Source organism: Macaca thibetana, chromosome 14 (assembly GCF_024542745.1).
Source record: "Macaca thibetana thibetana isolate TM-01 chromosome 14, ASM2454274v1, whole genome shotgun sequence".
Classification (NCBI taxonomy): Eukaryota; Metazoa; Chordata; class Mammalia; order Primates; family Cercopithecidae; genus Macaca; species Macaca thibetana.
Genome location: NC_065591.1, coordinates 14183964 through 14208173, shown reverse-complemented (window position 1 = coordinate 14208173; position 24210 = coordinate 14183964). Strand labels below are relative to the sequence as shown.

The following is a 24210-nucleotide window of genomic DNA, read 5'->3' as shown; positions in this document are numbered from 1 at the left end:
TAATAATAAATCTTTGATTAATGAGGTTTCTGTTACTAATAAAAATCTCCTTCCATTCCACACTTCCTCCCTCTGTGCCAACCACACTGCATTTTCCAGTGTTCTCTGTACAAGCATATCCTCTTCACCACTGACTGACATTTTACAGGCTGTTTCCTTTGCATGATACATCTTGCTTTTGTTTGCTGGAAATTCATCTAAATTGAAGGAAAACTTCCCCTCCTCTAGGAAGGCTTGCCGCACTAGTCCCAGCTAGAGCACTGCCGTGCTTCCACAGCACTATATTGGTACCAGCATCATCTCCCATGTGTGATTATGCACTTACATCTTTATATTTTCCATCAGAGCGAAAATTACTCCAGAGTAAGAACTTTGCTGTGGTCATATGTATACTGCTAGTACTAGCAGAATCCCAGCCACACCATAAGGATTACAAAATGTGTGCCAAAGGACTGAAGGATTCATTGGCTAAACGAAAGCCTTCTCACTGGCCTAATACATGGAGGGTCAGGAATGTAATCAAATCCAACATTAAAGAGTCAGGTTCCATTTCAATGACATCGATTTCTGCCGCACAGTCTTATCGGAGGTGCTGTAGAGGTGTGGAATATTGGGCTGAACCTATGCTGATCCAAACTCACCTGAAAATTTTATAATTTTTTTAAACAGTGCTTCTGAGACTGTTTTTCTGCCACCTTTACCCTAAAGTAAATGGGAAAAAATAACTGATCGACTGAATGCTTAAACAATGATCATATGTGGCAACGCACGTCATGTTGTTAGCTTTGGAGGTAAACAGAATCACATCCGAAGTTCAGTTCCACCACTTACTACTGCTGTGAGTTTGAGAAAATGAGCCCACCTTTCTGAAGATCATTTCTTTATCTGCAGGGAGAAATTTTTTTAAGAAACCTTCCTTATAGGAATACATAAAATAATAATTCAGAAGGCACGTTAACTCTTGGGGTATGGAGATTGCAGGGACATCAAGGCTTTCCAGCTGATTTTCTCCCGGCCACATGCAGTTGGTGAAAACAGGATCTACTGTTGGTGAAGACAGGAAAGGGGAAGGAAAAACAGGACAGGAGGTTAGACCTTTTAACAAAGCCTGAAATTGGGCATTAACATTCAGACCCCAGGGTCTATACCCTCACTCAGTCTACTTTTCTCTTTTCTAAGACAAGGTCTCACTCTGTCACCCAGGCTGGAGCACAGGGTGCAATCATGGCTCACTGCAGCCTGGACTTCCGGGGCTCAAGTGATCCTCCCACTTCAGCTTCCTAAGTAGCTGGGACCACAGGTGTGTGCCACCACGCATGGCTAATTTTTTATTTTTTGTAGTGATAGGGTCTCCCTATGTTGCCTCACTCAATCTTGTCTTCTCTCAAGTGAATATTTCCCTTGACTCAGATTGCTACTCCTCCCTGCTGACACCAACTGATATTACACACGCAGAATCCATCTGACACAAGGCAGAGTGGAGAAGTCAGAGCCCGAGTCATTCAGCTAGTTGATGGCAGAATAAGGACCAAGTGAAACCAGTGCTCCAATCTCCCCAGTCCAGAGCCCTCTTCACTACATCCCACTGCCTCTCTCAGCAGGGAAATTCTTCCTTTGGGGAAAAAAATAAGTCACCTTTCAGATTTTCAAAACTTCTGTTGGCTCCTATCAAAATGTATTCCTGTACAGGGCAAAAAAATAACTGATAATAATAATAGTGACCATAAACCAGGAGCAGCCACAGCATAAAAAAAAAAAAAAAAACTAGTACTTTCACTTCTGTCTTTTGAGAAAGCCAGAACTTTTGACCTCCAAAGCAATGTAAGTGACAAGAAGAGATGAAAAGATTTACTTAAAGCAGAATAAAGAGAGGAAAGATTTATTACATTGGGAGTTTTGTACCAAAAGCATCAAATTAAACTTGGGTAATTGATATTTTAAAATACGCTATGTCACTACTTAATATATTTTCTTTCCCAAAATAGCTCTATAGGAGAAGAATTATTGAATGACTTTGCATATGATAACTTGATTTTATCACCAAACTAACTGTAATCTGGAAAACGTGAACAATGCAACAAATTGCAAAAACTACAACCACATGGGAAGTTTCTGCACTAAATTCTAGGTGTTTAGGAAGAAAACAAAATAAATATCCCAGTGCTTTCATATGACATGGTTTAAACCCAAAGAGAATAAAAGGATGATTCAATGGAGATGAAAAACTGCACCAGGGTAAAAGAATTTATTTTCCTTGGCCTGACCCAGAATTGGGAAGCGAGCTTGGTCCTATTTCTTTTTCTACTCTTGGTGTATGTGACGACTCTGCTGGGAAACCTTCTCATCGTGGTTACTGTCACCTGTGAATCTCGCCTTCACGTGCCCATGTATTTTTTGCTCCGTAATTTATCTATTGCCGATATCTGCTTCTCCTCCGTCACAGCGCCCAAGGTTCTGGTGGACCTTCTGTCTGAGAGAAAGACCATCTCCTTCAATGGTTGCTTCACTCAGATGTTTCTCTTCCACCTTATTGGAGGGGTGGATGTATTTTCTCTGTCAGTGATGGCATTGGATCGATATGTGGCCATCTCCAAGCCCCTGCATTATGCGACCATCATGAGTAGAGACCGTTGCATTGGGCTCATAGTGGCTGCCTGGGTGGGGGGCTTTGTCCACTCCATCGTGCAGATTTCCCTGTTGCTCCCACTCCCTTTCTGTGGACCCGATGTTCTTGACACTTTCTACTGTGATGTCCCCCAGGTCCTCAAACTGGCCCGTACAGACATTTTCGTACTTGAGCTACTAATGATTTCCAACAATGGACTGCTCACCACACTGTGGTTTTTCCTGCTCCTGGTGTCCTACATGGTCATATTATCATTACTCAAGTCTCAATCAGGAGAGGGCAGGAGAAAAGCCATCTCTACCTGCACCTCCCACATCACTGTGGTGACCCTGCATTTCGTGCCCTGCATCTATGTCTATGCCCGGCCCTTCACTGCCCTCCCCACAGATAAGGCCATCTCTGTCACCTTCACTATCATCTCCCCTCTGCTCAACCCCTTGATCTACACTCTGAGAAACCATGAGATGAAGTCAGCCATGAGGAGACTGAAGAGAAGACTCTGACCTTCTGATAGGAAATAGACCAATACTTCCCTCCTTCTCACCACTTTTGAAAATGCTTGCCCAGGAAATACATTCTACTCACTAGTTGATTTCTAATTATTTTTTAGTCTACTAATAAGAAACACATGACTTTCAAACATTCTGATTAGCAGGTCATAATAATGTAAAAAAGATTGGTTCTGTGTCACAGGAGAAAGTACAGAGATAAAATTGTTAGCGGGAGAGGTGTATATTGTTTTTGCAATACAGCCTTGGAAAAACTAAAGGAAATGAAATCAAAATACACTCAGACATTTCCACTACAATCCTGTACTACTGCCAGGAACGGAGCTGAGACACACATTAGAAATATGATGGGCCGGGCGCGGTGGCTCAAGCCTGTAATCCCAGCACTTTGGGAGGCCGAGACGGGTGGATCACGAGGTCAGGAGATCGAGACCATCCTGGCTAACACAGTGAAACCCCCGTCTCTACTAAAAAATACAAAAAAACTAGCCGGGCGAGGTGGCGGGCGCCTGTAGTCCCAGCTACTCGGGAGGCTGAGGCAGGAGAATGGCCTGAACCCGGGAGGCGGAGCTTGCAGTGAGCTGAGATCACTGCACTCCAGCAAGGGGGACAGAGTGAGACTCCGTCTCAAAAAAAAAAAAAAAAAAAAAAAAGAAATATGATGCAGCTTGGGCATTAGGATTCCGTAAGATCTTTCATGGAGTCATCATATCCTAATTAAAGAAATCACATCCAAGTTAAGTTCCTCCTCCAGTCCTATAATATGAACAAATAAATATCACTGCTAGGTTTTTTAATCTAAAGCCCACCTACTGGTAGCTGAGAGCAGCTGCTTGGATCAGCACAGCTTGAGTTAGAACATGACCTCACATATTGTGACCTCTGTAACCTTGAACATAGTTCTAACTTGATCTTCCCCTGAATCCCAGGTCTGCTGGCCCCCACTCCAGGACATTCCCTCAGTAGCCTGTGCTTGGCTGTAGCGCAGAACTTGGGACCTTGTTTCAATTCCCTGTTCTCTTTCTCCCAATCTCCCCCAGTAGGATTATGCTTTATTTATTGTCATATCCCCAACACCTGGCACAAGTATAATATAATAAACACTACTGAAAATTACTGAATTAAAACATTCAGTGAAGGACTATCACCTCTCACTCATTTCTGGTATTCAAATCATTGGAAGGTATTGTTAAGAAAATAATTCATTTTTACTCTCTGAAGACATGACTTCCTAAAAAGGACTGAAATCTTGGAAGCCGCTTCAGACTGTACATACTTATTCAAAAAGCTGGAATAATAAAACGGAAAACATTATGCAATATATCAAGTTGGTTTTTATTTGTTTATTTAATGTGCTATTACAGCTGCTGGGAGTTATTCTTTTGTTTTTTCTTTCACCCATTTCTGAAGGTAGATCCTAGATATCTTCAAATTGTTGAAACTAGCAAAATGTGTACGTTGGTATACAAATCTCAGTTCACAAATCAGATATGCAAAGGCCCTGAGATGGGGATGTACACAAAGTCCAAGAAACAGCAAGGAGGCCCTTGGGACTAAGTGAGAAGAAGGAAGTAAGAGAGAGGAAGTGCCTGTAGTTGAGTTCAGAGAGATGGTAGAGTCATGGGGCCAGGTCATCGCAACTTTGTGGACTGCTGCAAAGCTTTTAGCTTTCACATTAAGATGTGACAGCATCTGGAGGTCTTTGAGGAGCAGAAGAAGGGTAAGGACAAAAACAGGGGAGCAATTCAGAGCCTACTACAATAGCCCCATGAGAGAAAGAATGGAGACATGACTTAGAATGGTAATGGTGGTCATGGTGAGAAGTTTAAAAAAATTTGAAGGTCAAGTTGGCACGATTTGCAGATGAACCCAACATGGATTTCCTGACTACTACGTATCCCATGAGAACTCCATCATCCAATTTGGTCATCAGGCCATTAATGATCCCTTCAGATCCAATATCTCCTTTCAGTACTTATGTGTCACACTTCAGACTCATCCTGCATGCATGGGATTGCAAGAATAGAAACTTATTTCCCAGCAGAAGTCAAAGGTTAACCTCTTTTAGTCCCATTGTCCCTTATCATGCTTCCTAGAAAGCATCCAGGTAATCAAAGCTGGGAAAATAAACTAGAGACGGAGTCAATATCTCAGCTGCAAGCTGGAATTCTCAGCCTATGCTGGGACTCATGCTTTTTTTGTATTTCTAGAAAGCATCCCAGGATAATCAAAAAGCTGGGAAACAGGCTTGAGCCACCGCGCCCGGCCAACTAATTAAAATTAAATTAACTTTTTATATTCATAAATAAATGCTGTACCTGGAAATAATCAATAACGTAAAAAGTCAGGTTTTTGTTTTGTTTCCTTTGGTTGGTACCATGTATTGTGTCCTTTATTTATATTTTCAAATCACTTAATAAACATTATTTTTTAACAAAGGCAGCAGTATTTCTTGGAGAAATTACTGATTTTAGGACTGGGGCAGAGAATATACAATATAAGCCTGGAGCATCTTTTAGCACCAAAAAACAAGGAAGTGTTTAAAAAGCAAAACGGTGGAAGTATGTCAAACGGGCACAGGAGTCAACTGAAAGAGCTTCCCATAGCCAAAGTTGGAACAACAAAATACATAAAGTAGTCATGGATTGTAATCCAAAGTATAAAATAAATATCCATGAACCCAGTCATAAATAAATGATTAAATAAATAAAGGATAATAGACAAGTCTTGCATGCAGAACAATTCCAAATAATGTATGTAGATTCTCTGCCCTCAAGGACATGGAGCATGATTCCAATTCTTTTTCTTTTTTTTTTTTTAATTGAGACATGGTCTCACTCTGTTGCCCAGGCTGGAGGGCAGTGGTGCGTCTCGGCTTACTGCAGCCTCAACCTCCTAGGCTCAGGCGAACCTCCCACCTCAGCCCCACAAGTAGCTGGGACCATATGCAGGTGCCATCATGCCCAGCTAATTGTGGTATTTTTAGTAGAGACAGGGTTTCACCATGTTTCCCAGACTGGTCTCAAACTCCTGGGTTCAAACAATGCTCTTGCCTTGGCCTCCCAAATTGCTGAAACTACAGGCACAAGCTACCACACCCAGCCCCAACTCTCTAAGTGTGAGTTATAAGTGGTTATCTCCTGTCTCCAAAAAAGTACAGTTTTTTAAAATCCTGGAGAAACCTGACAAAGACTACCTCAGCCGGCTGTTCAAAGTTAATATCATCAGTGACCAATCATGTTAATGACACGTACCCTAATATGGTTTGACTATGTCCTCACCCAAATCTCATCTTGAATTGTAGCTCCCATAATTCCCATGTGTTGTGGGAGGGATTTGGTGGGAGATAATTGAATCATAGGGGTGGTTTCCCCCATACTGTTCTCATGGTAGTGAGTAAGTCTCACGAGATCGTATGGTTTTATAAAGGGTTAACCCTCTTTCTTGGTTCTCATTCTCTCTTCCCTGCCACCATGCAAGACATGACTTGCTCCTCCTTGCCTTCCGCCATGATTGTGAGGTTTCCCCAGCCATGTGGAACTGTGAGTCAATTAAACCTCCTTCCTTTATAAGTACCCAGTCTCTGGTATGTCTTTATCAGCAGTGCAAAAACAGACTAATACATACCCTTTGATATGATGTGATGAGAGTGGCATTTGGCCTCTGCGTTCTTTCTCCCAGATATCTGCAACCCCTGTCTAACCATGAGAAAATCATCAGGACCAGCCAAATTGAAGAACGTTGTATAACAGCAGTCCCCAACCTTTTTGGCATTATGGGCTGGTTTCACAGAGGATAATTTTTCCACAAATGAAGGTGGTGGGGATGGTTTTGGGATGTTTCATGTGCATTACATATATCGTGCACTTTATTACTATTACATGTAATATATAATGAAATAATTATACAACTCACCATAATGTAGAATCACTGGTAGCCCAGGGCTTGTTTTCCTGCAACTAGATGGTCGCATCTGGGGTGATGGGAGACAGTGACAGATCATGAGGCATTAGAGTCATAAAGAGCATGCAACCTAGATGCCTCGCATGCAGAGTTCATAGTAGTGTTCTCACTCCTGTAAGAATCTAATGTCCTCACTGATCTGACAGGAGGTGGAGCTCAGGCGGTAATGCCAGCAATGAGGAGTGGCTGTAAATACAAAGGATGCTTCTCTCACTTGCTTGCCCCCCACTCACCTCCTGCTGTGTGACCTGGTTTCTAACAGGCCAAGAGCTGGTAACAGTTCATGGCCTGGTGGTTGGGGACCCCTGTTCTATACAATACTTGACAAGGACTCTTCAGTACTGTCAAGGTCATCAAAAACAAGGGAAACAATGGGAGCAATTATGGCCAATATTCCATTTTCAGAAGCTTAAAGCTGTAGATCTTAAAGATGGTCAAAAAATGAAGCTAGCTATTGAATAGAATCACATTTCTCACTGTGTGGCCATCTTGGTGTCTCGTTTCATTTGACTTTATTTTTCTTAGTATAGACAGTCAACCATGCTACTCTGTCCTGTGCCTGCTTCAACCTCTTCCCAAACTGGGGATTCCCAGTCAGTAAAGTAGGTGTTGAGATCTGGAGAAGGGATGAGCCTTCCCCAAAACTTGCATGCCCATGTGCTGTTTGTTACTAAAGGTTCCCTTTCCAGTTCTCTTTGTGTAAGTTGTTAGACTTGGATGTAGAATAGGATGGAAGACCAGGCAGTGAGTCCAGTCCCCTCGTCAGCTCCAAGTTTCTCTGCACCATGGGCACTCATGGAAGGGTGCCCTCTGATCACCAAGAACAGCACTTTTTGGACTTTCTCAGGAATACAGCTTGACATATTTCAACACAACCTTTCTTCCTTTTGGAACCAGAAGATAAAGGGAATTCACTCTTTCAGTTGCCTCTGGAAAATTTTAGGCTCTAGACAAAATGTGTATTCCTAAGTATATGTGTCTGAGTGACTTCTTAATTACTCCCACTGAAACAACCTCACTGTCAGCAGAATTTTTCCACAACTACATCCAACTGTAATCCCTCAGATAATTCTCACGCTAGTTCCGGGATTAAGGAACTGGTAAATATCATGGGAACCCTGTGAATCAGTGTGAAAGAGCCAAGACAATATTATTCCCTAAGTCCTTTCCACATTAAGATAGAAGAGATGCCATTGAAATAACCGGCCTTCAGAGGGGTGTTGAGCAGAATTTTCTGAAGTTGGATGATTCCTGAGGTTCATGTGAACATTATTCAAGATGTTGGAATTCTTAGAAGAAGGTTGCAGATTTTAGGTAAAAAAATAAAAGTCTGCATGTGTGCGTGTGCCTGGGGTGTCTGGGTGTTTATGCATAGAGTGAGAAATAAGAATAAGAAAAATTAAAATCTAGGTGTAATCATTAAGATTCACAAATACACTATGACTAAAAATAATGTAATATGTATACAAGATGCTGCATTCCGGGGAGAACCTTCCTTTAGTAACAGACAGCACAAGTTAGAAATGCTAACAAAGAGTACGTTGTGGAATGAGAGACAGAGTTGAGGTCAGTTTGGAATTGGGGAAAAGGCAGCTTTTGCTCTCTGCGACCTCTTGAATGATACGGACAAGACATTTTTCTCAGTCTTGTTTTCTCTAGACAGATCTTCTCAGGCTGAAATCAACAGAGGTAATTCTTAGCCTGAACTTCAACCTGCAGTAATAAATGAAATATTTCAAACACTCACAAAAGTTGAGAGACTCAGACAATAAACACCTGTCTACCCCTCTTTAGATCTAACACAAAAATAAGAAGTTTATGGTGTAGATGACAGGGGAAAACTTCCCCTTCATCCTCTGAAAGTTCACTGAAAATCAGCTGACAAAAGGCAGACAATTAGGAGGAAAGGAATACAAATTTATTTGATCATAGTTTTACATGACATGGGAGCCTTCCAAATGAAGACCCAAAGATACAAGGAAAAGGTTCATTTTTATGTTTAGGTTCAACAAAGTATGGACAGCCATGTAGAAATACGATTGGACAAAAAAGGTATGGTCGCTTGCTTTGGCAGCACATACACTAAAATTGGAACAATACAGAGGAGATTAGCAGGCCCCTTTACCAGGATGGCACGCAAATTAGTGAAGCGCTCCATAAAAATAAAAATTTAAAATTTAAAAAAAATGGTATGATCTCATGCTAACGGACAATGGGGAAACCCAGCAAGGCCTGTCTGTTTAGATCGTATTTGGCCTCTCTGTGCAGCAATTCCTTCCTCCTGGGTATGAGGAAGTGCTCTGTGTGTGTGTCTCTCTCTCTCTCTTTCTCTCTCTCTCTCTCTCTCTCTCTCTTCTGGAATGGAGTTCCTATGACCTGCAATCAAACAAAGTAGACCTGAGAATTTATTTATGGCCGACTCTTACACAGAAAGGTGGAGTCATGGGGAAGTTAGAGTAATATGTTTAGGTTTTATGGCTGGCTTTGGAGAAAGAGGGTTCTGGTTTCCATGACCCGCCTTAGGGAAGAGGTATTGGAGTTTCTACAGCTAACCTTGGGGAAGAATGAAGGACCAGCCACCCGACACAGGAAGGCAGGAGGAGGTCAGAGAAAAACTTTTACTTCTGAGGCTACTTCTGAGGCCTTCATTATGGGGTATTGTTTTCTGAGAGCTTACAATAGCAATGATTTTCTTTTCTCTGTCTTTCCATGCTGTCATGTTTGCACCCTTTCTTTCCAGCCAAACTTCCTACTCATTAGCAACTTTCATACATTTAAATAGTCTCCTAAGGCCAGAAGGTCCTTTCTCCCCATTCCTATATGTCCGAAACATAAATGCCACTTCCTCCTTAAAGTTTCACTGAGCCTCTTATTTGGAAATCATCCTCTTCTCACACTCAGCTCTTCATCTGTCCTTAGATGGCCCCCATCACTCCCATGTAACTATCAGATTTCAATGCTTCCCACTCACTGCATTTAGATTTTATTCCTTTCTCTCAAATAACCTAGAATTCTTCCCATACTCCATCAATATTTGCTAAATAATTGGATGGATTAAAAGTAGCAGAAGGGTGAAGCGGAAGCTGGGGGATGTTGTCTTTAAATTACCAAAGGCAGTTCATGAACATGAGACCTATTTCTTTTTGACCAATAGGCCCGGCCTGGGGTCTGGGATATGGTTTACCCTCCACCCGTGTGTGTGTAAACAATGTGCTGTTTACATGGGGGTCCCTTTGCAGAGTTTAATAACTAAATTGGTTTTCCTCACATTTCTAGTAACTATACTGAGTTGGTGTTCCTAGCGACCATTTCCTCTCTCTTTAAGCTAATCAGGATTGGTAGCTACCATTTAGTTCAATGCACTCCATTTACTGATGAGGCTCCACTGTTAGAGTTACCCGGCGTAGCACTAATCATGACAGATAACCAGCCCGTATGCTGAGAAGCTTACACATGCTAATTCTCCAACCCTCATAACTTCCCTGTGAGGTGAGTAATATTATTATCCCCATTCCACAGATGAAAAAGTAGAGGCTCAATAAGGTTATGCACTTGCTCAAATTGCACAGTGGCAAAGCCAGGACTTGAACCCAGACGAGCCTTGATCCCAGAGCCCTTGCACTGAACAGTTTCTCTGGTCTGCTAATAAGATGTCAGAGAAGAAGCCAAACCAAGCAAGTGCTCTTTTTACTGTCATACACTGTCACCACTCTCTGGGTCACTGGAAGGCAAATACCTCCTAATTCCTTCGAAACAGCAAATGTTCTGATGAAGTGGTTGAGGATACACGTTTGGGAAACATGCAGCTCCTCCAAAAGAATGTCCATAAATATATTGGAAATACATTTATTAAAGAAGTCATGTGTGGGAATTATTAACCTGGAGTTTTCTTTAAGGTAGCATACATATAATTACACTTATTACAGATTAGGCAATGCTCTAAGTACTGATGCTCTACATAGATTAATTTATTTAACCCTCACAAAAGTCTTATGAAGGAGATGCTATTGTCTCCAAATTACTGATACAGAGAATGAGGTCAAGGGATGAAGCAATTTGCTCGTGTTAGCACAACCAGTAAGTGCTCAGTTGGGATTTGAACAGGCTGTGTGGTCCCAGAGTCTAGCAGGCATCTACCTCGAAGGTAAAATACTTCTTGGCAGCTTGCTTTTGGATTTACCTATTAAATAGATTTTGGACAAAATTGCATAGAGAGGAAAGAAAACTTGAAGACAAAGTGAGCTAAGTGAGAAGAAATATCTTCATTTAAATTGGAGAACACACCCAAAGAATGGGAAGAAGGGGACTTTTGCCCTTCATTTGTTTCTAATTATGGAAAGAAAAAGGAGGTAAACTAGGAAGAAAGAAAATAAGGCCCATTTCAAAGATATACCAAAAAAAAAAAAAAAAGAAAAGAAAGAAGAAAGGAATTCAAAAGCAACACAGTTATAAGGTAAGTGTATGTGTAACAGCTTTTTAAAAAACTGCCAGCCAGGCACGGTGGCTCACGCCTGTAATCCCAGCACTTTGGGAGGTCAAGGTGGGTGGATGACCTGAGGTCAGGAGTTCAAGACCAGCCTGGCCAACATGGTGAAACCCTGCCTTTACTAAAAATACAAAAATTAGCTGGGCATGGTGGTGGGCACCTGTAATCCCAGCTACTCGGGAGGCTGAGGTGGGAGAATCGCTTGAACCCGGGAGGCAGAGGTTGCAGTGAGCCAAGATGGTGCCACTGCACTCCACCCTGGGCGACAGAGCAAGACTCCATCTCAAAAAAAAAAAAAAAAAAAAAAAAACTGCCAAACTATTTTCAAAAGTGATTGTACCCTTTTACCTTCCCACTGGAGTTCCATTCCTCTACGTCTTTGTCCACTCTTGATATAACAATCTTTTTCATTCTAGTGACTCTACTATATACTATTTTTAAATTACACTGTGGTTTTAATTTATATTTTCTCAGTGATAAATGATGTTGAGCCTTTTCATGTGCTTATTTGCTATCTCTGTCTTCTTGCTGAAGTGTCTGTTCAAATAATTTGTCCTTTTTTCTCTTCTGTTTTTTTAACTTCTTTTAGCGACTTCGCTTTGTTAAAATAATTTGTCTTTGTTGCTTAATTGGGTTGTTTGTTCTCTTACTATTGAATGTTAAGAGTTACAGCCATTCCACTCCTAGCTAGTTACCCAAGAGAACTGAAAACATAAGTCCACACAAAGACCCAAACGTGAATGTTCATAGCAGCTTTATGGGTAATATTCAAAAGCCACAAATAACCCAAATGTTCACCTACAAGTAAACAGATAAGCAAACTGTGGTATATTCATACAATAGAAAGGAACAAAATAGCAGTACACACAAAACGATGGATGAATTTCATGGTTGAAAGAAGGCAGACAAGAAGAAAATACACATAGAATTTCACTTATAGAATATTGTAGAAAATACAAACTAATATACAATGACAGAAAGCAGATCAGTGGTTGCTTGAACAAGGAAGGGTAAATGGGACAGGTTACAAAGGGGCACAAGGACATTTTCTGGGTGATAGGTATATTCACTCTCTTAACTATAGAGATGGTGTCACAGGTATATACTATGTCAAAACTTATCAGCTGAGTGCAGTGGCTCACGCCTGTAATCCCAGCACTTTGGGAGGCCGAGGTGGGTGGATCACAAGGTCAGGAGTTCGAGACCAGCCGGGCCGATATGGTGAAACCCCGTCTTTACTAAAAATACAAAAATTAGCCAGGTGTGGTGGTGTGCACCTTTAATCCCAGCTACTCGGGAGGCTGAGGCGGGAGAATCACTTGAACCCGGGAGTCAGAGGTTGCAGTGAGCCGAGATCGCGCCACTGCACTCCAGCCTGGGAGACAGAGTAAGACTCTGTCTCAAAAAAAAAAAAAAAAATTATCAAAGTGTGAATTCAAATATGTGCAGTCTATGGTATGTCAATGATAGCTCAACAAAAATTATTTTTTAAGAAAGAAATTGAAACAACAGAAGAGAAGCTCTGGGCAATATTTTTATTTCCATAGCTAAGGAGCTATTTACCACCCAGGGGTTTCAGTACCTAAAGTAGATTAAAGTAGAGAAAGAAACAAAGAAGTCCCCTTAAAGAAGAGTAGAGCAATAGAGATGAATTTTATGGCTTAAATATTTTCTAATTTTTCACAAAAAAAAGTTTGTGATTTAAGAAGACAGGGGTGCTGCTTCCGTACAATTCAATCCAGTGGGGGGCCATTTTGCAGACAGGGGTTCTTAGAACCATTTAAATGGAGCATCCAGTCTCGGAAAAAAACAACAAAATCCTCAGCCCTGTGAAACTCAAGGTGTTCTAGTCACACCAAGTAAGCACTGCCTTACTCACACAACAAACTAATCCCATTTTTATATTTCCCATGCCACAAGTCTCTTTCTAAATAGTTAACATCCCCCTCTGTTTATCTTGAATAATGTTCTAAGTATCTTGAATAACTGGAACATTATTTTATGCATTTTATACATTTTTAAAAATTGTAATTTACATAAGTGTATGCATGATTGTGTAATAAAATGTCATTTTACATGCATTGGCAATAAACTTGAAATTGTATTTCATGTGGTGGTAATATCTCACAAGTTTTCAAGCCAAATACTTGAATCTGTTAAGAGAGAGTAAACACTTTCTGAAATAACATTATTTTTTCCAAGATATTCAGGAAAGAGAAAACATGATTCAATGGAGTTGGGAAATGTCACCAGAGTAAAAGAATTTATATTTCTGGGACTTACTCAATCCCAAGACCTGAGCTTGGTCTTGTTTCATTTTTTATGTCTTGTGTACATGACGACTCTGCTGGGAAACCTCCTCATCATGGTCACTGTGACTTGTGAGTCTCGCCTTCACACCCCCATGTACTTCCTGCTCTGCAATCTAGCCATCCTTGACATCTGCTTCTCCTCCATAACTGCTCCTAAAGTCTTGCTGGACCTTCTGTCAAAGAAAAAGACCATATCCTATACAAGCTGCATGACACAGATATTTCTCTTCCACCTCCTTGGTGGGGCAGACATTTTTTCTCTCTCTGTGATGGCGTTTGACCGCTACATGGCCATCTCCAAGCCCTTGCACTATGTGACCATCATGAGTAGGGGTCGATGCACTGCCCTCATCTCTGCCTCCTGGGTTGGGGGCTTTGTCCACTCCATCGTGCAGATCTCCCTGTTGCTGCCCCTCCCTTTCTGTGGACCCAATGTTCTTGACACTTTCTACTGTGATGTCCCCCAGGTCCTCAAACTCGCTTGCACTGACACTTTTGTTCTTGAGCTCCTGATGATTTCCAACAATGGCCTGGTCACTACCTTGTGGTTTACCTTCCTGCTTGTGTCCTACACCGTCATCCTAATGATGCTGAGGTCTCAGGCAGGAAAGGGCAGGAGGAAAGCCATCTCCACTTGCACCTCCCACATCACTGTGGTGACCCTCCATTTCGTGCCCTGCATCTATGTCTATGCCCGGCCCTTCACTGTCCTCCCCACAGATAAGGCCGTCTCTATCACCTTCACTGTCATCTCCCCTCTGCTGAATCCTTTGATCTACACTCTGAGGAACCAGGAAATGATGTCAGCCATGAAAAGACTGAAGAGAAGACTCGTGCCTTCTGAAAGGGAATAGAAAACAAATTCAGGCCAGGTGCGGTAGCTCACGCCTATAATCCCAACACTTTGGGAGGCCAAGGCAGGTAGATCGTGAGGTCAAGAGATCGAGACCATCCTGGCCAACATGGTGAAACCCCATCTCTACTAAAAATACAAAAATTAGCTGGGCATGGTGGTGTGTGCCTGTAGTCCCAGCTACACAGGAGGCTGAGGCAGGAGAATTACTTGAACCCGGGAGGCAGAGGTTGCAGTGAGCCGAGATCACGCCACTGCAACACAGCGAGACTCCATCTTGAAGAAAAGAAAAGAAAAGACAACAAATTCAGCTCTTCATCATCAAGGACACCTTATATTATTTTTCCCATGAATTCACATTTACATACACAGATACACTGTCAGTAAACCAACTATACTGACTACGAACAATTTGTCTTCCTATTTAAGTTAGTAGATAACTGATAACCCAACCTTCTGTGCAGCATGAAGTAACTAGTGTTATAAGAGTGAACTGACTGTTATTTTTCCAAAGACCAAGTAACCGTATGTCAATCAAGACAGCTATATGGCAGGCAGATAAGATGATTAAGTCCAACATTTTTTTCAGAAGATAAGGAAATAAAAGCCCAGAGAGATAAAGTGATGTATTCAAGGTCTTATATTAAGTTAATTACAGAGACATCTTCAGATGCCCAACCCATTGTTCTTCCACCACATGAATGTAATGTATTACATTGTTGGACTTGTCTATACCAAACTATAACCCTGTTCCAGAAGGATCTCATGATCAGCGCCTCTGGTGTACATATACGTGGGTATGTACGGCCTACTGGAGTTTGAGAAATTGGCCTCTCCTGAGTTAAATTAAAGTGGGCTCATGAGCTACTGAGAACTTCATAGGTTCATAATGGTTATCCTCCTGGATTCCTATCAGGATTGATGAGGCTTGGGAAGATTTCTCATCATGGCCTAAAGGTATGTATCTTAATGCAGAACTAGACATGCCAGACATTCTCCTGATGAGTTTGGATAAAGGCAAGACTTCAGGAACCACACACATGAAGCAATCTAGCTCTACCTTCAAAGGACTGATTTTCCAGTTGTAGCCTTACAAGGGTCAGTTTTGACTTGGCCTTGCCATTGAGAATTCACATTTCTTTTCACTGGAAAGAGACAGGATGGGAGAGTTAGAGAAGGGAAAACTCTACCCGGTCTATTTTTTCAGACTTCTAGTGTTCGTGAAGAGGCAGTATAGGTATAGGCTAGTGAGAGACAGCAGTAAAGCATGGTGGATGAAAGTTCTAGTTTCAGAATCATACAGACCCAGGTATGAATCCTATTTCTGCCATTCACCAGCTGTGTGATCCTGAGCAAGTTATTTCATCTCTCTCTCCAAAGGTCATAGTTCACCTACACAAAGATTCCCATTATAATATCCACCTCATGAGGTTGTGTAAAGGACAAAATGAGATGGTATACATGAAACATATGAAACCTGGCAGAGAATAAATGTGCAATGAAAGATAAATGTTATTATTAATATTACCTTTATTGGTTTGCCTAACACACCTTCTGTTTCCCATTGGCCTGTCACACCCTTCCCCCATATGACCCATACTCCTCATTTTTAGATAAAACTGGTTGAGTAGAAAACATGAAAATGTATATTGAGCTCAAAACATCTATCATGTTAAAATGTCTAGCTATTATTAAAACATGACAGTAGGTTTGCTTGTTATTTATGAGGCTTAAAGAGTCACCCTGGGCGGGTGCAGTGGCTCATGCCAATAATCCCAGCACTTTGGGAGACCGAGGCAGGTGGATCACCTGAGGTCGGGAGTTCAAGACCAGCCTGCCCAACATGGTGAAACCCCATCTCTACTAAAAACACACACAAAAAAATAGCCGGGCGTGGTGGTAGGCACCTGTAATCCCAGCTACTCAGGAGGCTGAAGCGGGAGAATCATTTGAACCTGGGAGGCGGAGGTTGCAGTGAGCCAAGATTGTGCCACTGCACTCCAGCCTGGGCAACAGTGTGAGACTCTGTCTCAAGAAAAAAAGAAGAAAAAAAAAAGTCACCCTTAAGCTAATGAGAGAAACAGTACAGGAGAATTTAATATCAAAAGAAAATAATGGGTCAAAAATAAACCCTGGCTTTCAGAGTAGCCAAGAGGACAGGCCCCATGGGATGGAACAGAGAGCCCAAGGAGAGTAAATTAGCCAAAGGATAACGAATGTTGAAGGATAGTGAATGTTGAAGACAAACTTTACCTAAGTCTCTCATTGGATCCTGCCTGGCCCTATAAGCATTCATGAACTAACTGGCTCAAATGTTTGCCACTTCCTTTCACCTGATCGACAAACTCTAACTTCTTACAATATTAACTTACTTCTGCAAGCAAACAGATTCTAATAAAAAGTCACACTTGCCAAATCAATTCATAGGGTCCTGCTATGTTTGCCCAAGTAGGTTTGGTCTCAAGAGTCCCTAGGCTTTTCTTTATGAAATCGCCTATGAAAAAATACACACTACAAGCCACTTAATAGCCCATTTCATGCCAATCTGTCCTTTGCCCTTTTCTTTTCTTCCTAACTCTTGTGACTCACTCAGATCAATTTTTTATCTCTATATCAGAATCAGATGACACCACAGATCTGTAGGGCCTGACTCAGAAGCAGAATCCCAAGAGATCAAGAACCCAGGAACTCTTGGAATATCATTGCCAAGAGTTGACTTCCTCATGACCGTGTCTAAACATGCAACATAAGCTGATTCAATAAGTCAGGACAGAAAAAGCAATTGCATCTGATCACACAAACAAGTATCTACAGTGACATAAAATCACAAGTTGTGTAGCATTTTTCCCACTTAAACTAGTTTTTACTAGTTTTTGTTTGTTTTGTTGTTCGTTTTTTGAGATGGGGTCTCGCTCTGTCACCTAAGCTGGAGACAGTGGTGTGATCCCGGCTCACTGCAGGCTTCATGTCCTGGGTTCCAACAATTCTCCTGTCTCAGCCTCCTAGGTAGCTGGGATTACGGACGCCCACCACCACACTCGGCTAATTTTTGTATTTTTAATAGAGATGGGGTTTCACCATGTTGGCCAGGCTAGCCTCAAACTCCTGACCTCAGGTGATCTGCCCACCTCAGCCTCCCAAAGTGTTAGGATTACAGGCGTGAGCCACCGCACTCGGCCTAGTTTTTACTTTTTTATTTTGTTTTGTTTTGTTTTTGAGATGGAGTCTTGCTCTGTCACCTAGACTGGAGTGCAGTGGTGTGATCTTAGCTCACTGCAACCTCTGCCTCCTGGGTTCAAGCAATTCTCCTGCCTCAGCATCCCAAGCAGCTGTCATAGATAAATAAAAATTATACATATTGACAGTGCACAGTACAATGTGATGTTTTATTATACATATACATTGTGAAATGATTGTTGTATGCTTTCATGCTTTCACTATTTTTTAAGCTCTGCTGCTAAGAACTGTAGAAAAGTCAACTGACTCTGGAGACACACGTGGTTTTCAAACTGCTCATTTGTATATGCGCTCCCCAAATCAAATGTTTTCATAATGAATATCTCTGGGTAAGCGTGAAAAAATAACGTAAAATAATTATGAAGTAACTGAGTTGATGAATATCAAGAGCTGTCCCTAGATGTGAAGTGAGCTATACATTTCAGAGATGTAGGTTGAAATAACTGTAGGGGCTGACAGGGCACAGTGGCTCATGCCTGTAATCTCAGCCCTTTGGGAGGCCAAAGCAGGAGGATCATTTGAGGCCAAGAGTTCAAGACCAGCCTGGCCAACATGGTGAAATCGCATCTCTACTAAAAATACAAAAATTAACTGGGCATAGTGGCTCGTGCCTGTAATCCCAGCTACTTGGGAGGCTGAGACAGGAAGATCACTTGAACCCAGGAGGCAGAGATTGCAGTGAGTTGGGATCATGCCACAGTACAACTCCAGCCTGGACAACAGAGTGAGACACTGTATTAAAAAAAAAAAAAAAAACTGTCCTGGGACAACGTACATGTTGCTTTAAACAGAAAATATGGCCGGGCGCTATGGCTCAAGCTCGTAATCCCAGCACTTTGGGAGGCAAAGGCAGTTGCAGCACCTGAGGTCAGGAACAGCCTGACCAACATGGTGAAGCCCCATTTCTACTAAAAATACAAAGCTGGCCGGGTGTGGTGGCAGGTGTCTGTAATCCCAGCCACTTGGGAGGCTGAGGCAGGAGAATCACTTGAACCTGGGAGGCAGAGGTTGCAGTGAGCCAAGATCACACCATTGAACTCCAGCCTGGGCAACAAGAGCAAAACTGCATCTCAGAAACTAAATTAATTAATTAATTAAATAGAAAAATGCTTACATAAATCTACACAGTCTCTGAGAGCTGCTCTGACAGTAGCCACAGAGTTTTGAATTTTTCATCGCTACTCTTTTATTTATTGAAGTTTCATTTCCTAGCTGATTGCAGGCAAAGTGACTTTGGTCAAGAGGAAGACTGCACAGTCATTGGTGTGGTTTAACAAAACACTTTCTTCCTGGGCCAATGGGAAAATGCACTGTCTCATGTGTTTCCTCTAGAGGAAAGGGTATGTCCTGAGTGCACTGGGGCGTCTGCTTGTATGTATGAGAGGGAACAGAGAAAAAATGAGAAAGAGGGAGAGAGAACAAAAGAGACAGAGCACTTGGTGACACTTTGATGACTCCCACAGGAACTCCTGAGTTGTATTGTAGTGTATTGTGTTGGCCACTGAGCTTCCACATTCCTGCCTAACAATATTCCCTTTGCTAATTCCTATCTTGGGCTTGTCGCTGAGAGACTAATACAGGTGGCCAAAATGTAATAAGGCAGAAAAGAGTCAGAATACTGTAATTACCTGAGGTTGCCTTTTCCCATCTGAGGAAAGAAGATAACGAAATCACTCACCTTGAGGTAGGCTTTACATTAAACAGAGAATTTCCCCAGTACCTATTTCTTCTAAAACGCAGCTGGAGCATCATAAGAGGATCAATTTCCCACTTGAAGAATAAACCAGCAGTTAGTATTAGTGCCTATGAACTTCTGAAACTGAAAAGCTGTTCATGCTGAATTTTGAGAAATGCTGCAAATGTGTGGAATGTTCCTATAGAAGCCAAGACTCTTAAGAAGCAAAGAAAAGAGGTCGTTTTTCACTATTGGAAAGAGGGAAAGTATGGCTTGCAAAATATACGAAGACGGTCAGTTGGCTTCAGGAAATGTGGCTGTATTTTACTTGTTGAGATATTGAGGTTCAAAGTTCATTAAAGGTATTTCAGAAGGTGCTGACATCACCGGCTCTCAGGAGGATGACTGAATAGAAAAAACAGCTTTTAAAGGCAGTAATTCCTGAGTTTAGTAGATGCAGTTTTGCCTCTTGGCTGGGAATGAAATTTTGGAGGCTTTGAGTAAGATGTTTTCATGACTGGATTATCTGTGCCTTAATGTGCCACTGAATATGAATGCTTCTAATAAAAGTTTCAGGGATTCAATCAGGAGTAAGGGATTTTCAAAATTGGAAAAGAGAAAACCATGATACGTGGAGCATCCTAGAAAGTCAACTTAATGTAGAGAATGAGGAAGAATTTGCTCAGTGGGATGCTGGGGTATGGGGGGGATCCCTCAGTTTGCAGACTTTATCCAAGATACTTGATAAGCTTGTTTCCAAAGAAGGGTCCCCTTTGAGGTGATTTTTAAGAAATCCTCATTATCTTTTTTGTGACTTTGCAAAAATACATGAAACTGTATTTTTATTCATTTCCCCACCTGCTTTTTTTTTTTTTTTTTTTTTTTTGAGATGGAGTCTCGATGTTGCCCAGGCTGATGTGCCATGGTGTGATCTCAGCTCATTTCAACCTCTGCCTCCCAGGTTCAAGTGATTCTCCTGCTTCAGCCTCCCAAGTAGCTGGGATTACAGGCACGCAGCACCATGCCCAGCTAATTTTTGTATTTTAATAGAGACAGGGTTTCACCATGTTGGCCAGGCTGGTCTCGAACTCATGACCTCAAGTGATCCGCCAGCCTCAGCCTCCTAAAGTGCTGGGTTTACAGGTGTGAGCCACCACGCCCGGCCCCACCCACTCTTTATTGTGCATGTGTTTCAATGCATTGTGCATAATTCTATACTTTCAAAGTATCCTTCCCCCTCTGTAAAAGACACCCTTTAGGGGGACATAGTGGCTAACACCTGTAATATCAGCATTTTGGGAGGATGAGGCAGAAGGATTGCTTGATCTCAGAAGTTCATGGCTGCAGTGAGTCATGATCATGCCACTGCACTGTAGCCTGGGTGACAGAGCAAGACCTTGTCTCAAACACACACACACACACACACACACACACACACACACACACATACACAATCCATAGGAACCTATCAGTCTATTATTTTCAAGGGGAGTTCACGTTTGAGATAACGTTGCTCACAACTCATTTCTGTACCTTGCCATTGGAACACTATGTGGTTGATGCAGGTTCTTTGTGAAAATGTATCTAAATACCGCAAAGTCTGATTCTTCATACTCTGCTTTTTTTTTTTCAAAGTCACCTCTGACATACCTCACGCTAAGTCACTCCCAGCCATACCTCTCGCTTGCCATATCCTGGCTTCTAACAGCTCCACCTTATACTCATACTACTTTCACTTGATTTGCTAAAAATTTTTGTGAACTCTTTCTTTTGCAGCATCTTCTGGGAAGGACTGATCAACATCAGGAAGAAGTGTAGTTGAAGTAGGTAAGAGCGTCAGTCTTTGAAATAAGACAAATCTTGGTTTGAGACAAAGTTCTACTAGTTGTGAGACCTTAAGCAAGTTACTTAATCTTTCTGTGCCTCAGTTTCCTCATCTATAAAATCAGGATAATAATATCTATTTCACCTGAATATTACATATTCTGAAACAGATACAATGAAGCAGTTGGAGGCCGGTCACGTTGGCTCACTCATGTAACCCCAGCACTTTAGGAGGCCGAGGAGGGCAGATCAACTGAGGTTAGGAGTTCGAGACCAGCCTGGCCAACATAGTGAAACCCCATCCCTACTAAAAATACAAAAATTAGCCGAGCGTGGTGGCAGGCGTCTATAATCCCAGCTACTTGGGAGGCTGAGGCAGGAGAAATGCTTGAACCCGGGACACGGAGGTTGCAGTGAGCTGAGATCATGCCACTGTACTCCAGCCTGGGCAACAAGGGCAAGACTCCATCTCAAAAATAATAATAATAAAATAAGATAAAATGAAGCAGTTGGTATAACACATGAGAATCACCCCATAAGTGTTCTCTAAAAGCAAACAAAAAATTAGCAAAGCAGAGCTCCATCGTTCTGCCCACATTTCTACAATGCTGAGACCTTGAAAATTACATGGAAGTCCTGGGGTTTGATAGTTGGATGACTGGATTTCTTATTGAGGATTATGGTGTATATTCTTCCAGTATAGGTTTATAATATAAATATCTATATTTACAACTGCACACAAAAATTAATTTAATTTATATTTTTGTTTTGTTTTGTTTTGTTTGAGATGGAGTTTTGCTCTGCTGCCCAGGCTGAAGTGCAGTGGCATGATCTCAGCTCACCCCAACCTCTGCCTCCCAGATTCAGGTGATTCTACTGCCTCAGCCTCCAGAGTAGCTGGGATTACAGGCACACACCATCAAGCCCAGCTAATTTTTGTATTTTTAGTAGAGACGGGGTTTCACCATGTTGGCCAGGTTGGTCTCGAACTCCTGACCTCAGGTGATCCTCCTGCCTTGGCCTCCCAAAGTGCCAGAATTACAGGCATGAGCCACTGCGCTCAGCCCACTCTTTCTATCTTAACTGTAAACTTCTTAAGGAAAGAATCTAATTTGAGTCACCTTTCCCTCAAAAAGACCACCTTTGTGTTATGGAAATCATACATAGAGGAAGGAAATAAGAAAGAATATAGAAAAAAGTAAAGAACAGGAGAAAGAAATAGGGGAGGGAAGGAGAGGACAGGTGATACAGGACACTCTTAGGCTTGTCACAGCGGTTTCCTGAGCAGAAGATTTGAAAACCATCGACTGATTATTGCAATATCCAAAAGAAAGTTCCTAGAGTGGGCTGCTGTCATTTACTAAAATACGTGTCTACATTCCAGATTAACCAAAGGTGCCTTCTTAGATGATTGCTTCACTTTCCAGCCCTGGTAAGTACAGTGTAGGGAGTTCTTCCTTCAAGGATTCTGGAGACTTGAAATCTGTGGTGATTATTCTGAACCCCTATTCTTGCCACCCCCATGTTGTTGACATAAACACCTTAGGGGGTGATTGAGAGAATCTGAATAAATACCAAGGGAATGGGAAAGACAGCTCTCATTTTTCCGCGTGAGTAAAAGAAAGAGTGCTGCTTAGGGAAGCATAGTCTTTTAAGGATTTTTTTTCCCTAAGTTTAGAAGAGTAAAATGGAAAAAAAAAAATATATATATATATAGAAATTAAAGCCAGAACCAGAGAAAGAACTACATGTGGACCCAGGGTCACCTACATAACACAAAAGTTTAAGAACACCTAAAATCCATATGTGAGTAAAAAATAAAATAGTAACTCTTGGGATGGTCACAGTGGCCCCTGCCTGTAATCTCAGCACTTTGGGAGGTCCAGACAGGTGGATCACTTGAGCCCAGGAGTTTGAGACCAGCCTGAGCAACATGGTGAAACCCAGTCTTTTTATAAAAATACAAAAAAATTAGCCAGGCATGGTGGCACAGCCTGTAGTCCCAGCTACTGGGGAGGCTGAGGTGGGAGGATCAATTGAGCCCAGGAAGCGGAGGTTGCAGTGAGCCACGATTGCACCGAGCCACGATTGCACCACTGCACTCCAGCCTAGGCAATGGAAGTGAAATCCTGTCTCAAAAAAACAACACAACAAAAAGGTTAGTCTCAGATGATAGCTGGTGAAGACTATAACCATGTAACTATAAAAATAACTGTTATAAAAGTGAGTTGTCCATTAAGTTTTGCTTTAAATGTAATTCATTCTTTAACCATGAGATTAAAGTGTTATAAATGATAAATGTTATATGTTTGCTATTTAAAACTTTATACTGAAGTATAATATGTTAACATACAGAAAAATGCACATACATATACAGCTCAATGAATTTCTTTTTTTTTTTTTTTTTTTTTTTTTTTTGAGACAGAGTCTCGCTCTGTCACCAGGCTGGAGTGCAGTGACATGATCTCAGCTCACTGCAACCTCCACATCCTGTGTTCAAGTGATTCTCCTGCCTCAACCTCCCAAGTAGCTAGAACTACAGGCACATGCCACCACGCCCAGTTAATTTTTGTATTTTTAGTAGAGACGGGGTTTTACCATGTTGGCCAGGCCTCCACCCGCCTCGGCCTCCCAAAGTGCTGGATTACATGAGTCACCACGCCCCGCCAACTCAATGAATGTTTTTACACCAGCGGAATATGACTACTGGTGTAAACCAGCACCC

General features: G+C 41.8%; 2 protein-coding genes and 1 non-coding gene across 3 annotated transcripts; all 3 read left to right on the top strand.

Moving 5' to 3' along the window:
• Positions 1-2211: 2211 nt before the first annotated feature.
• LOC126936167 (olfactory receptor 4D10) lies at positions 2212-3129 on the top strand. The gene has a single exon (XM_050758624.1). The coding sequence runs from the start codon at positions 2212-2214 to the stop codon at positions 3127-3129; it is 918 nt and encodes a 305-aa protein (XP_050614581.1).
• Positions 3130-9160: 6031 nt separating this feature from the next.
• LOC126936658 (U6 spliceosomal RNA) lies at positions 9161-9262 on the top strand. The gene has a single exon (XR_007719488.1). It is a non-coding gene; the product is annotated as a U6 spliceosomal RNA (small nuclear RNA).
• Positions 9263-13814: 4552 nt separating this feature from the next.
• LOC126936146 (olfactory receptor 4D11) lies at positions 13815-14750 on the top strand. Its single transcript, XM_050758598.1, has one exon. It carries the CDS (start codon positions 13815-13817, stop codon positions 14748-14750), a length of 936 nt encoding a protein of 311 aa, XP_050614555.1.
• Positions 14751-24210: the final 9460 nt, after the last annotated feature.

What these genes read in the sequence shown, in the direction of transcription:
- LOC126936146 (XM_050758598.1), top strand. Translation starts at nt 13,815, where the DNA reads ATGGAGTTGGGAAATGTCACCAGAGTAAAAGAATTTATATTTCTGGGA.
- LOC126936167 (XM_050758624.1), top strand. Translation starts at nt 2,212, where the DNA reads ATGGAGATGAAAAACTGCACCAGGGTAAAAGAATTTATTTTCCTTGGC.